Raw genomic sequence first — 14,104 nt, forward strand, 5'->3', positions numbered from 1 at the left:
ACTTTGTGTTCTCCTTCAGTCTTTGTCTGTTATCGTCAATGTAAGCGTGAGTGTTTGGTGTTTCCCCTGAGAGTTTGGTTATTTCTACGTATTCCTCGTCTCCATGAGCTTTGTCCTACACGTAACGTGACAACCAGATCTTCTTGTGAAATGACAGATCATTTAATCTGCTTAAACCTATCATCAGCTTTTGAGTGCAACGTACACATCTCAATTTCCAATCAACAACCAATGCATAGAAGCTGCCCTATTTTTTTTGTTTTTCGATAATCCAACACAATAGGGAAGGAAAATTCTGTTGCCACTTCCATTTCAACGTGCCTTTAAAGGGGTCCTATTATGCCCTTTTACGAAGTCTTGATTTAGTTTTTTGGGGTGTCTAGAATATGATTTCATGCTTGATTGTTCAAGAAACGCTTTATTTTTTACATATTTTACATTATTACAGCTCCTCTCTCCCCAGTCTGGTTGAACGTGTTGTTTTTAATGAAGCCCCTCCTTCCAAAATACGAAATATGCTGTGATTGGTTAGCTGGCCCAGTGTGTTGTGATTGGCAGCGCTTAGTGTTCGGGAAATGTCACGCCTCTTCATAACCGCAAGCTATACTCAGATGTAAATATTAATGATGCCATCAATTTCAAACCATTTCGAGCCCGATTCAGGCCCTGACAAATGTTAACGAACAAGAGGATTGTGCTGAACGAATTTCAAGCAGGGACTTTTCACAGGACATTTCAGAGTGGTAGGTTTTTTTTAATGTAATTTTCTTATAGATACAATGTTATCCACTATTATATTTGTCGGAAAATTATGGTAATACAAACAGTAATCAATCACAAAATCATGGATAATTATCCTAAGGGGCGGTGAACAGTCTTACAAAAGCAAGAGCTTACAAAAGCTAAAGTAAACACTACATCAATACTGTAATGTTAGTTAGCAGGCTAGCGGAGGCAAAGCTTTGCCCTTCCTTTACATCATAGCTATCATAGCAACTACATAAAGCTTATAATTGGAACTGTTAATAGAAAACACAACTACAAATAATAAGACATACTTACAAGTTGTGATCCATTAAACAACAGATTGTCTCGAAAAAATGGGAATGGCTACGTCTTTCAGGAGAAGCTTTTGTGCGTATAGTCTGCATTGTACTCTCTTCTGGAAGCTGTTGTCTGTAAAATGTGCAGTGCACAGACAAACGTTGATGTTATAATGTTCAGAAACAGTGTTAAAAATGTATTATAATATAAAAAGAGGTTATCATTTTTTATAGAGTTTTTATAGAATTTTTATAGAGGTTATAAAAATAAATTATAACCTTTCTAAGTTCGTCAGCCTTAGGACAAACTTTTTCCAGGGTGTAAAAAACAGAGACAACAACTCTTCCTCTTCTCTAAACCAGCCCAACATGGCCTCACCCCCTTTGTTGCATGTTCCCAAGGGCAGGGTTTATGTCAATTTTAGGGTTGGTGATGTCACCAACCCGGGAAGAAGCTCGTTGTAGTCCCTATAGCCGTTTGTTGTAGTCCTTAAAAAAACGATTTCCGTAAAAGAAAATATCTCCCTTTGCATTGAACTTTGAGCGTCATAACTCAAACAGCAACATTACACACTAACTAAAGTTAGAAAAGTTAAATCATAATTAAGGAGCCCTTTAAAGCATGGAGCTGAGCCATATCTCTAGGCTCTTTTGAGTAGGGCTAGTAAACAACAACCCAGAACACCCTAGCAACCACATAGCAACATTCTAAAAGCCATTGAGAATACCAACTGCACAGCAACACCATTGCGTCAAAGCAGCGAGATTTGTTTTGGAGAAAAATTCACATTTGTTTGCACATTGAATATGTTTTGTTTGTTATTAAATTTATATTTGGTCCTGGCTCAAATAATCATTTACCTGTAACAAAGTTTTGCTACTAATTCTGACTGGCTCAAGCTTGTTATCAAGGTTGCAGGCAGTGTATTTGTGTCAGAGATGTCAATGAATATAATCATCTTTATGCCATGGCTTGACGTACTCAGTTAAGCAGGATTGTCAAATAATCAATTTTTCCCACACACTTCATTTTCTGCCAAATGGTTTGCTGTTTTGACTATTTCGACTGTTCGAATTGCTTCAGGGATTTTTTTTATTCCTTGTGTGATGTAAAAGGATTCATTGACACTGGAGATGACAAGCAGTTTCACTTCACTGAGCTGGTTAATGATTTTTCACATTCACATTCAAAGCCAAATTTAACAGCAAGTCACCTGCTGAGGTCTTCAAGGAAGAATAATAGAAAGCCATTATTACATGATTAATTTATGTTCACCTTTTGGATACCAGATGCAGTTACAACAAAATGCAGCGACCACAAAATATTTATTCGCTTTCTCAACCTGTTTCTGAAGTGGTGCTCCACACCTAAAAAACCCCAATTAATTATAGTGCTGCTCTTAAGTGGATGCTGGCCTTAGAGTGTTTTACTGACACGAGGAAGTGCGTGCATGTTTTTAAATTGTATTAATGGCCTTGGAAGTAGGCCAACATTTGTTTATTTGATTCACCAATTGGCAGTAGAAAAGCACATAATGTTTTTAATAACATTCTGATATCTCTCATAGGCCCACTTCCTCATATCATAAAAAGTGCCTAGGAGAGACCAGGGAATGTTGAAAGTTGTAACACGGTCGGCTTAACCAATAAAAAATGAGCTACCGATGTCTTTAAGTAAAAATGGATTGGAATGGAAAAATAGAAAGGATTTAACCCCAAAAAAACTGAAGTGTATAAATATATCAGTATGTGTGGTACGTTCTGGCGTTTACACAACACCGTTTTCATATAAAAACGGAAAACTTTTAATGCATTTTGGTCGTTCATTTACACGACAATGGCATTTTCAAGGCCTGAAAACGGGTTTCAAAGTGCAAGTTTTTGAAAATTAGGGTAAGTGTACCTGTTAAGCCCACCAAAATCTAAGTCTAGGTTTTTTTCATATATATTGACATGGTTTATAAGAAAAATAATTTGTTAAAATGCAAGATTTATCTCTTATTTGAAAATGTATTAATTAGTTGATGTACATTTTAGAATATAAAATTAAGATAATTTAGGAATAAAGTCAGAAGTCTGGCAAGGGCTTAATTGGTACGTTGGCACCATTTAAGCCCGCATGTGTTCCAAATAAGCCCACATCTTTATAGATTCACAAAAAAAATTAAATTAATTGATTTTAAAGAAGTAAAACATCAATATATTTATTCAGTGACAGGGAAGTATTAAAAAAATCCTTTTGCTAAAGTTTGATTAGAGCCCTGGGTGCAATGGGGAGGTGTTAGTGGCCGGTGGTCTGGAGCCTTAAGTCGGCTTGACTGGAGTTGTAGCTGGAGTCATGCTGGAAGTTTGACCAGGTGTATCTCGGGAGCCAAGCCGAGTTGGGGCTCCAGACTCTGGGGTTTCGGGGGGTCTCCTAGTGGGCCCCACCACACCGGGAGTATGCAGCCTTAGGTCGACTTGACTCTGGAGTTATGCCCGATCAAAGTTCCACAGGAAGTGACCATATCTCTGGAAGAAAGCCGAGTTAGGGCTCAATACTGGGTGACCCCTCCATGCCTGGAGTCCGGAGCCCCAACTCGGCTTGGGTCCCGAGTTTTGCCCGGTCAAAACTGGACAGGAAGTGGCGGTATCTTGGAGGTACCTCTCCATGCCCAGAATCTCAAGACTTAACTCAGCTTGGCTCCCAAATTATGCCCGGTTATACATAAAGGACTTTAGGACAAAACGGGCTCTATCTCATTTGAATAAATCTGTGTAATTTGTAGGCCTATCTAAATATAGTTGTAAATTAAGGTAGTAAGGTAAGGTTAAAGGTTTGTAAGGTAAAAGCACACAAATAAATGTTATCATTAAACACTTTCAGAAAATTTATCAAAGTTTGCAATTAGAGGGATTCCTCATTGAAACACTTAATGTGGGCTTAAATGGTTCCACAGCGAATAATGGTGAAAAAAGACAATGTTTTCCTTTAAAAATGTAAGATATGTTTAATACATGCATGGAGCTTAAATATACTGTGGACTAAGTATCATAGTAATTTTCATTGTGCCCACATTGAGAAATGTTAAGTTTTTTCATTCAAGGTTAGCTTGTGTTGGTTATAGTTTGCATGCGTTTTGTGGCACTGTACCATTTAAGGCCATCTTTAAAAAAAAGTTAATTTATGAAAATAATCTTGTCTACAAAACAATTTATGATGTATTTATTTGTAAATTAATGTAAAATGAATCACAAAACATTTATTGTTTGCAGTTCACATGCTTAATTCTTTGGCAGTCTATCTTTAAGGCTTATGGTTTGACCTTGAGATTAGCTTTGAACGCAAGCTAATAAAACTCATCTTTCCATTTAAAGGAAAATTATATAAAATGATAAAGTACTATTTGTTCATACACAAAAAACAATACATTTATCTCTTATTTGACATAATATCAATGTAGTTACCAAAGAAATGGCTGAAAATTGCAGAAATGTGTTGATTTCTGAAGGGGTGACTTTGTGTGAGGTCTCCTGAGACAGCATGCACATGGGTGAGGCTAACTCAACATGGCCAAATGTGATTGGTATGCAATAAAAAATGCCAGGGAAGTAACAAATCACTGGATTGGTTAAAGTAATGAGCAGCATAAAATATTATTTTCTCTTTTTTTAATTCAACTTCAGAGTTGAAAGTGGGCTTAAAGGGTACATGGGCTTAATGGGTACATTTACCCTAAACCTTTATTGTCTCCGTGTAAAGTACAAAAACGCACATTTGTGAAAACGGTGATGTCCTGTGCATGCATGTTGCGAGTTCAGTCTACAAGTGCATAGTATTTCTTTACAAAGTGACCTAGGCAACTAACGTTACTGGCCTGGTATGCAGGTCTGTTTTTTAATCGTTTTTGCGGAGCCGTGTGAATGGGGATCTTTTTGACAACGTTGTTGTCTGTCCACGAAAAAGTAGGTGTAGGTGTTGTGTGGCTAGATGTATTAATCCACATAGCTCTCTCTATTTACTCCCAAAATCTGAGCCAGCAGCTAAAGACGAGGTGGATTAATTTTGTTTGTCTCCCTCAACTTTACCAAAATTCATTTATGTACTCTTTTACTCCACTTTTACTGTGATTTTCTGGAGTAAAATTGACGCTTCATCTTTTGTGTGATGTACAATAAACTTTATTAAACTCATCAGTATATTTTTGGCCATCATTCGGTCGGGTCCGCTACAGCAGGCTTGTTGTTTAGTGGATACAAGCAATGACAAATACGTTATTATAACCGTAATTAAACTAAATTATACCTATTCCATCTCCATACAGCATATATTCTTTGACTCTGTAGGCATTATTGTCCGACTCCGGGTCGAAATGAACATCGTTACTGAGAGTTCCTGTTTTGATATTATCATCATTCCATGAGATGAGATTGTTCTGACACTGAGTGTGAGCTCTTGAGGCTCCACCCCCTGTGCGTGCAGCAGCAGCTCATTTGCATTTAAAGGGCACACACTAAAACAGTGTTTTTCTGAGCCCCAAAAAGTGACAATGTAAACATGCTGTAAAAAATGATCTGTTGGGTATTTTGAGCTAAAACTTCTCCTACACACTCTGGGGACATTATGGCGCTTTTCCACTGCATGGTACGGTACGGCTCGGTTCAGTACGGCACGTTTTGGCGCTTTTCCACTGCATGGTATGGTACGGCTCGGTTCGGTACGGCTCACTTTTGGCGCATTTCCACTGCATGGTACGGTACGGTACGGCTCGCTTTAAATGGTACCACCTCTGTTGAGGTTCCAAGCGTACCGTACCGATACTAAAATGTGACGTGAAAACACTGCAGATCACTGATTGGTCAGACAGAATCATCACTACCAGCGTCATTGTATTTACGACACGAGACACTAAACCCGCTAGATTTAAATAGCCAGTAGACAACAGCCAGCGCTGTAGCGCCTGTTTTAAAAGTATTTGCTTTAAAAAAAAAAAAAAAAACTTCAAAAAAAGAAATGGCTGAATCGTGGTCAGTGGACGAGGTGCAGACGTTCCTCTCGTTGGTTGCCGAGGAGTGGATGGGGAAACACGGAATGAAAAATTTGCATTTAATATGATGATGTCATGGCAGTAGAGACGGCAACTATAACAATCAGTCCCACCCACTTTGAAGCGGTACTAACTGCAGTGGAAAAGCAACCGAGCTAAAGCGAACCGAACCGTGCCGTACCGAGTCGAGTCGTACCACGCAGTGGAAAAGCGAAGCGAGCCGAACCGTTCCGCGCCGAGTCGAACCGTACCGAGCCGTACCATGCAGTGGAAAAGCGCCATTAGAGACTTATTTTACATATTGTGAAAAGGGGCATAATAGGTCCCTTTTAATTTACACACTTTGGGGCCGTTTACACAAAAACTTTTTATCCGTTTTAGCCGTTCATTTTCACGACAACGGCATTTTGGGGGCCTGAAAATGCAAACTTTTGAAAAAGTGATTAAAAGTGCAAGTTTTTGAAAATGATATCGTTATCGTCTCCGTGTAAACCACAAAAACGCAAATTTGTGAAAACGGTAATGTCATGCGAATGCGTATTAAGGGTGCTTCTCAATTCTTATTTGTGCATCCGCGTTTCCTTTCCTCGCGTCTCAGCTCCAGCCCCTGTAGGATGTGAGGGAAGGCTGCAAGGAAAGAAAATGAGGATGGAAGAATCAAATGAAAGCTTTTTTATACATTGGAATACTTGATCACTCGAGCATCACTTCATAGCGTCATCAGCAGCGCTGAAAGGATCTGCCCTTATGTTGTTGAAGTTTGTTTTTTTAAGAAATTCATAATAAATAATAATAAAGCAAGATACCCTGTTGAAATATGTGAGATGTGTGGTTTATATAAACTGCAAAGGTAAAGTATAAATTAAAATTATTGTGACTGATGTGAAGGGGGAGGAGAATTTATACATGCGTCATGTTTAGTCGGTAAAACACTTCCGCATAGGATACACCTGTGTATCCTCGCTCATAACTCCTCTGGAAGCCTCCTCACTCCTCGAACCTCGCCTCCTTGCCGTACAATTAGAGAAACTTGCAATTGCAGCCATCAAGATGGCTGAGCTTGATCGGTTTCCGGGTCATAGGATGGAGGATGGAGGAGAGAGGAAGGATATTGAGAAGCACGTGTTCAGTCTGAATGCACTTGTTTCTTTACAAAGTGACATCGCCAACTACTGGCCTGACATGCATAATAGTTTTCGCTGATCCATGTGAACAGGATCATTTTGACAACGTTGTCGTCAGTACAAAGAAAAAAACGCAAAGGAAAAACGTTTCAGTTTTTAGTACATCCTAAAAAGTTAGATGCTGAAACAGAATGTAGTAGAACGCGGCTTGTTTTCCGTCAATAAAGGACCAATTTCGAGACAGTGGGGTGAATTCATTTCAATGGGCATGCTGGAAAATTCCCAGCAAACACATTTACGTTGTGGCAACGTCTGTGACACGTTGCATTTCTGCTATGGCAACGTCGCTGTCTACATGCTCGCAACATTGTAACAACGTAGAATTGTAAGATGCGACAGGGCTGTAGCAACGTTGTTGCGCGACATTCAGCAACTGAGAGACGACGTTCTGACAATTTTATGTTTTGAGGTTAATTTTTTATTAGTCAGATGTTAGATAATTCTATACTTTTAAAATATGTTTTATCCGTATTATTAGTTAATGGGGCTATCAGTAAATTAGCCTAATTATAATCAACACCTGCAAGTGTAACTTGGATACACTTTGAAGAGTAAAAATGACAGAAGGTTACATTAATTCAACTTTATTAAAACTGCATATGGTAATCAAATTGCACTTCCAAAAGTCATAGGCTACATTTGTGAAAAAAATAAAAAAACTAGATAGAAGAATAGGCCTATACAAATTTATTTTAAGTATAATAAATAAAACATAAAAAGCAAAGGCAGATCAGAACATTTAATGAACAAAACCTGGTTCTGTACATGGCAGACAGGGGAGTGTAGTCGATAGCCGGGCGTCGATAAAGGTCGGTAACCGGAATCAGTCCAGGAAACATCCACAAATCCAGAGGAGCAAAGAAACGAATGAGACTAAATAGCAGACCAAATGAAAAAATAAACAGTGCGAGCAAGGCTACATTAGTCACATAAGAAAATGAAGTTGTGTTTGAATAATTACGTATCTTATTTAGCTGAGGTAGGCTAAATTAAACGATCCTTGCTCGCTCGATGAAGAATGAGACAACACAATGAATGAGACCAACGGGCGGTTGAAATTTAAAAGGCTGGTTTTCGCGCTTCAGGGCAGTGACGAGTATATATGTAGTCCAGTGGTTGTCAAGACACCCTTGGCACAACCCTGGCACAACCTTAAGCAATGGCCCTGAACGGTGGTTTAATGTCAACATTGTGACAACGCTGTAGCAACCTTACACCACAAAACGTAGTTATAGCAACCTTTTGGCCATGTTGTTAAAACGTTGTAACGTCGGGTACGTTGTGCCAACGTTCTGTGTTTGCTGGGTTAAAACCAGTGCTAAATAATAACTCAACAGGGTTATTAAAGTACTAAACAATAAAACAAACGGCCTTAGGATATGCAGCAAATACAGTATTTGGAAACTAACCCAAGCATGCACTTCAAAAGCAGTCTCTTGAGCAAATGAAAACAGCGGGTTCTTTTAATCCTGTGGAAGCCTAGCCAAACAGCTCCATAAGCAATACCTCACTGAAGGAGGGACTTCTCAGCGCCTGCGTAGGTGAGTGAGCGAGTGCCCACTTCACAGTTACTTAGAGTCTGGGACTACACTTCCACTTATTCCTCCGGATTTTCAAATTGGTATTTGCAAGAAGGAAAACAATCCCGCAGACCTCACGCGCATTCGATCCGCTCCAGACGCCATGAAGAATCCCGTGTGCTGGGTCGTCCTGACTGGAATATCCATCGCTTTTATTCAACAAGGTAAGATGAATCTTTTCGGGAGATTTACATATTATCCGGAAAGTGTTTTTTGGCAGGAAAACCATTGGTTTTCATTTGGAGATTATTGTGTGGGTCTCGTGTTGGACGCGCTCGCAGATCAATAAAGACAAGTGCAACTCTGTGGCGTTTTCTGCGGCTTCAAACTGTTACGATGGCCATAATTTTGTTTGGCTTTTGATGTATTTTCAGAATATTAGACGGAGGACTGATGGTTTGACTTTATATTCGCGTTTGAAAGTTTTCTGAAAAGCGCATTGGATGTGGTGTGTGAGGACGCTGTCTTTCCAAACGCGTGCACTTGTTTCACATTTGTGCGACTGCGCAACAGTGTAATGAGTGCGTTCAGAGAGCAGCTCCCATCGTAGTTTCTGATAAACTGGTTTAAGTTGGTTGCAGAGATATACTAAGTTGTGTTCAGCTGAGTTAAGAAGGGTTAATCTGTCGAGGGAATGACCTCGTGCTTAACATATGCCCTGTCAGGAGGACGCGCCAGTCTCTCTGGCTTGTTAGAGATGTGCTTTGCTGTTCATGCATGATTTGATGAAGAAATGAAGCACTAATCATTTAATATACGCGGGACACTTCACAAAAATTTTTTAACAATCTGTCATTATTTACTCACCCCAAGGGCGTAGATTTGGTTTGAACATTGGGGGGGTTGAAGTTTGGGTTCTGCATATTTTTCATGTGATCATGGTATACATATTGAGGGGGTTGTAATGCATAGATTTAAATATTGGGGGGGGTTATCTCCCCCCTAACCCCCCCACAAATTACGCCCCTGACTCACCCTCATGTATTTTCTAACCCAGTATACCTAAGTATATCTAAGTAACGTCATGGTCGTCTTTTCCAGGCAAATACAATGAATGGGGTGAATGTCAAGAATATAAATAAAAAAGATAGAAAAATAATCATAAAAGAAATCCATATATCTTGTATATTACAAGACTTCTGAAGTAATGTGACACCGACTGTGTGAGGAAGAAACCACGAATATTCAGTTATTCACTGGAAATCATGATTTTCATCCGTGACAGAATAATAAGCTATTGTGATTCGTCAACAAATGATTCGCTTGAATCGGATCTTTGTAAATAATTGATTGCTCGTTCAACAATCTGATTCTTTCGATTTGTGAGTTCGACTTAATGGTCTGGTGGCCCCATGAAATGGATATTCATCCATTAATCTAAAATGCATTTTACTGTAATGAAATAATAGGCAAATATTCAATTTCTAAAAGCATTATATTATCGCGAATAAAAAAAAATGTTTTGACTTTTTAACAATTTAACTGTTCTGGTGAAACGTCAGACTTCTCTCTGGTGACTTATGCTGGACTTCTCAGTCATTTAGTCAACTTAGTCACCACAAAATCAAAATGGACAGTTTCACGTAATAGATGCTGAATACAGTCAAAATGTGCCAGCGGAGAAGCGGTAATTAAATGTCTGTTTTGGTCACTGATTTTCGGCCCTTCACTGTTCGGCTCGAAATTTTCGGTAGAACATTTTTTTGGTGCATCCCTAGGGACAACCTGTCACTCACAGCAATAGCAAACCCCAACGATCCAATCAATTCCTGAATCCTGATGGACAAAAAAAAATCAGGTCCCGCCCTACATTTTTTCTATTTTTCTACATTTTCACTCAGATATATCTTTCACAATAGGGAAGGAAAGACTATCAGAACTTCCTTTTCATGCTGACTTTAAAACAATAGGTTACTGAACCCTGGTTCTCTGGAACAGATGCCCTTCCCAAAGGTGGATCTTGAACACGAGATGATGAAAGAGAACATGCTCTTTCTTACAGTCGACTGCAAGCTCCCATTCAGATCTGCCTTCATCTAATCAACAACCGAAGGATAGATCTAAGTCCCTGCCATACATTGTTTTCTTTTTTCTCTTCCGGATGTTGCATTGTTGCATTGCTACTTGACCATCTCACTGGGAGTTGATGATTTTCTGTGAATAAATTTGAGTTTCATTACACAAAGCTGGTATGACTTAAGACTTGGAATATAGCCCACAAAATCAATTTATCACAAAAGTGGTGGATTTTTTTGTTTGTATTTTGGCTCACATCTTCAATTACCATTCACTGAAATTGTATGAAAAAACTGACTAGCACAACCTTCATTTTGTCTCCTGTGTTCTACAGAAGAAATAAAATCAATTGACATGAGGGCGAATAAATCATGATTCTCATTTGTAGGTGAACTATCCCTTTAATATTGATTAACATTTAAAAATTTAAGTCTCAGTGATATGGTAATGTTAATAGTACATGTTGTTGTGTTCAAAGAAAGAAAAAAAGTGATGACTTTAAGGTCAAATGAGATTTGAAAATGTAGCAAGTGCTCTATTCAGTCTGGTTCTTAAGTACTCGTAATAGAATCCACTCAGCATCTGACCGTGACGCATCCCTCTTCAAAAAATGTTATGTATCCTAAGCAAATATACATACTTGTCCTTGCAGTCCCTATTGTCTGCACAATCAGCTTCCACTAGTGTAGAATTAGACTTGTGTTTATTGGAGGTTGTCAGGGGTTAAGAGTGTTTTTTGGGACGGAGGGAGAGAGAGAAGATGTCATTGGTTGCCAGGAAGCTGCAGACTCCCTTGCTGCGCTCAAGCCAACATCCCTCCAGGCCTGAACTGTCCACTGAACCCCCTGTCACTTTTCTTACTCTCTCTCAGCCAAGGCAGGAATTATATGTCATTAAATTGAAATTTGGTGCCACAGCTGTGGTCCAGCTTCACACGGAGAGAATGGAGTACAGTACAGTGATTTAATAGAGAGAACTTCCCTTTGAAATAGACTTTAGGATCATTGCTCAAGAAGAGTTCAACTCATGAAGTTTAATCAGTGGTTGACAGCAGAGCATGAGGCATCTTTACAGTAAAAATAGAATCTACAAATGTTGTAATTCCCAGAAATTAACGTCTAGGGTGATGTTTTCATGATATATTATAGATGATTTCACTGACTAGCCCTAATTAGGACAAGCAACAGTTTAGTCAGCCATTTGATTTTAGAGGTGCTCCGAAAAAATCTTAAGAGATTACAATCCTTGCTCTTAATGTCAAAATGACCTGATCTTTTGTCTGATGATGCCTTTTATTAAGATATTAAATGCAACTTCATCTTTCCAAAGTGACACAGTCCTGCTGAGTCTCAGCATGATGTGTTATTAGGCAAATTAGACCCATTAGGTGTTGATGATTGATGACAAAGTAAGGTGTGCCGATTTCAGCCTAAGATGTAAAATTATCTCTTTGCTAATCTGATCAAAAGGACAAGAGTGCTCACACATTTTCTCAAGTGAATTGTTATTGTGTGTCACTGTTATATTGACGTAGCCTTTACGACCACAATTACTTCTCAGTTTGTTGTTGTGCCTTTAATTCAAATTACTTTGCAGGGAATTGAGTTTTAGTGTTAACTGAAATGCGTTTCCCTTTATAAGAACACAAAACGACTAATTCCATAAAATTAATATAGAAATCCCCACATGCAGGGAGTCCTGTGAAGCTGCAGTGATTCTGGTTGTGAAAAATAATAAAATATTATAAGATGTATAAATATGATTTTTTGTGTGTGTGTGTGTGTATATAGTGTTGAAGTGGACAGTGGTTTTGTGTCAAAAGTTTCACATCCGTTTTGGCTTGTTTGATTTTGTTGGCTAATAAGTAGCTTTAGTTAAAATTTCAGACTCTGTGACCTTTCTATAAGCATCAAGCCTGCTTGTTTATTCCATAAGTAATCAGGGATAGTACAAAATAGCCTTCTTATAGGCTATGATGTAAACAGCAATGTCTTAGTGATCCTAGTGGTCCCAGCACTGTTCATTAAACATCTGCCACAATGACGTGAGAAGATTCTGTCAGACACTGTGCTCATTCACAAAAGCCATTGAAGAGAAGTTCAGCACTGTGTCCAGTGAGTGATTCTGTGAAGTATGAATGACCTAGACGTTTAGATTAGGAGTTGGTGCAGTGAACATCCATAGATGGGGCTATTCATGGGTTGTCACGTCTGAAGAATGCAGCTTTCATAAGTTGGCAGCCCAATATCGCTGTTTCTATGTAACCAGCATGTCAAACAAAATGCAATTGGAAAACTTTTGACATGTCAAATATTCACTCAGGAACAATCAAGTTATTGTTCAAAGCCATGAGCATTTTAAATCTTAAGAATCCTGGAAGAAGCTGAATTTTCTGACTTATATTTATGTCTCATACACAGTGTCCAAAATGGTATGGTTCGGGTTTGAGTTCTGTGACATTAATGGCTGTTTCTTTTCATGCTTCTGGAGTCCCACTGTTCTGAAGCTGACAATAAGACGCGTTTTAGCCATTGCTGAGTTACTTTGGAAACTCTTTCAAAATGGCACACGGCTGGAACATGCATGCTCTTTCTCTTGAAGCATTAATGAACCTGTCAAACTCGTCTCTTCTACACTCACCGAGGCAAACATCTCTGATCACACAGACTGCATCTCAGTCTTAATGGTGTGATTATAGCGACTTCACTGGCAGAGATCACAAATGGCTTGAAACATAAGATATGAGATGCCAGATTTTTACCATTTCTCGACATAAAAATGACACTAAAGCTATCTATAGCACAAACATTTTTTAAAAGTATGCCTGTATAGTAATTGCAACGTTGTACACTAAATCCCTCCAAGTTTTGTTTAAAGTAGATATTTTTCAGCACAGTCTTGTTTGGATTTACAAAAAAACCTGACCTCTGCCCCCTTTTTTTCTCTTTGAGGGCCACTTATGTTAGCCAAGAAGAACTTTTGCTCCAAAAACAGTCAGAATTTTTCACACTCTCTCTGACCCTCAGTGTTAAACATGATGTTATTTTTTGTTGTAAATGCCCTTTAACAACATTTAATGGTTGCTTATAGTTGGTGTTAATCCTTAAATAATGACCTCTTTACAAAGCTTGCGTTGTGGGATTATGTGACAATGAAATTGAATAATCATGTTAACAATTGCAATGATTTTTGATGGCAATATAAAATTAAGCAACATAATGAATATTGTGATGACTAATCACTTTTTAAGCGTA

At 38.6% G+C, this 14,104-nt stretch overlaps 1 protein-coding gene across 3 annotated transcripts in view; it reads left to right on the forward strand.

Moving 5' to 3' along the window:
- Positions 1-8,768: 8,768 nt before the first annotated feature.
- Positions 8,769-14,104, forward strand: part of ntm (neurotrimin) — a 318,803-nt gene continuing 313,467 nt past the window's right edge. Inside the window, exon 1 of one of the 3 annotated variants that reach the window (XM_084103855.1) lies at positions 8,769-8,998. In XM_084103855.1, coding sequence (XP_083959981.1) covers positions 8,938-8,998 — 61 coding nt within the window. In that variant the 5' untranslated portion in view covers positions 8,769-8,937. The remainder of the gene's footprint in view (positions 8,999-14,104) is intronic. The other 2 variants (XM_084103850.1, XM_084103852.1) reach the window with 2 other exon arrangements.

This window comes from Abramis brama, assembly GCF_963993115.1.
Source record: "Abramis brama genome assembly, chromosome: 25".
NCBI classification, from domain to species: domain Eukaryota; kingdom Metazoa; phylum Chordata; class Actinopteri; order Cypriniformes; family Leuciscidae; genus Abramis; species Abramis brama.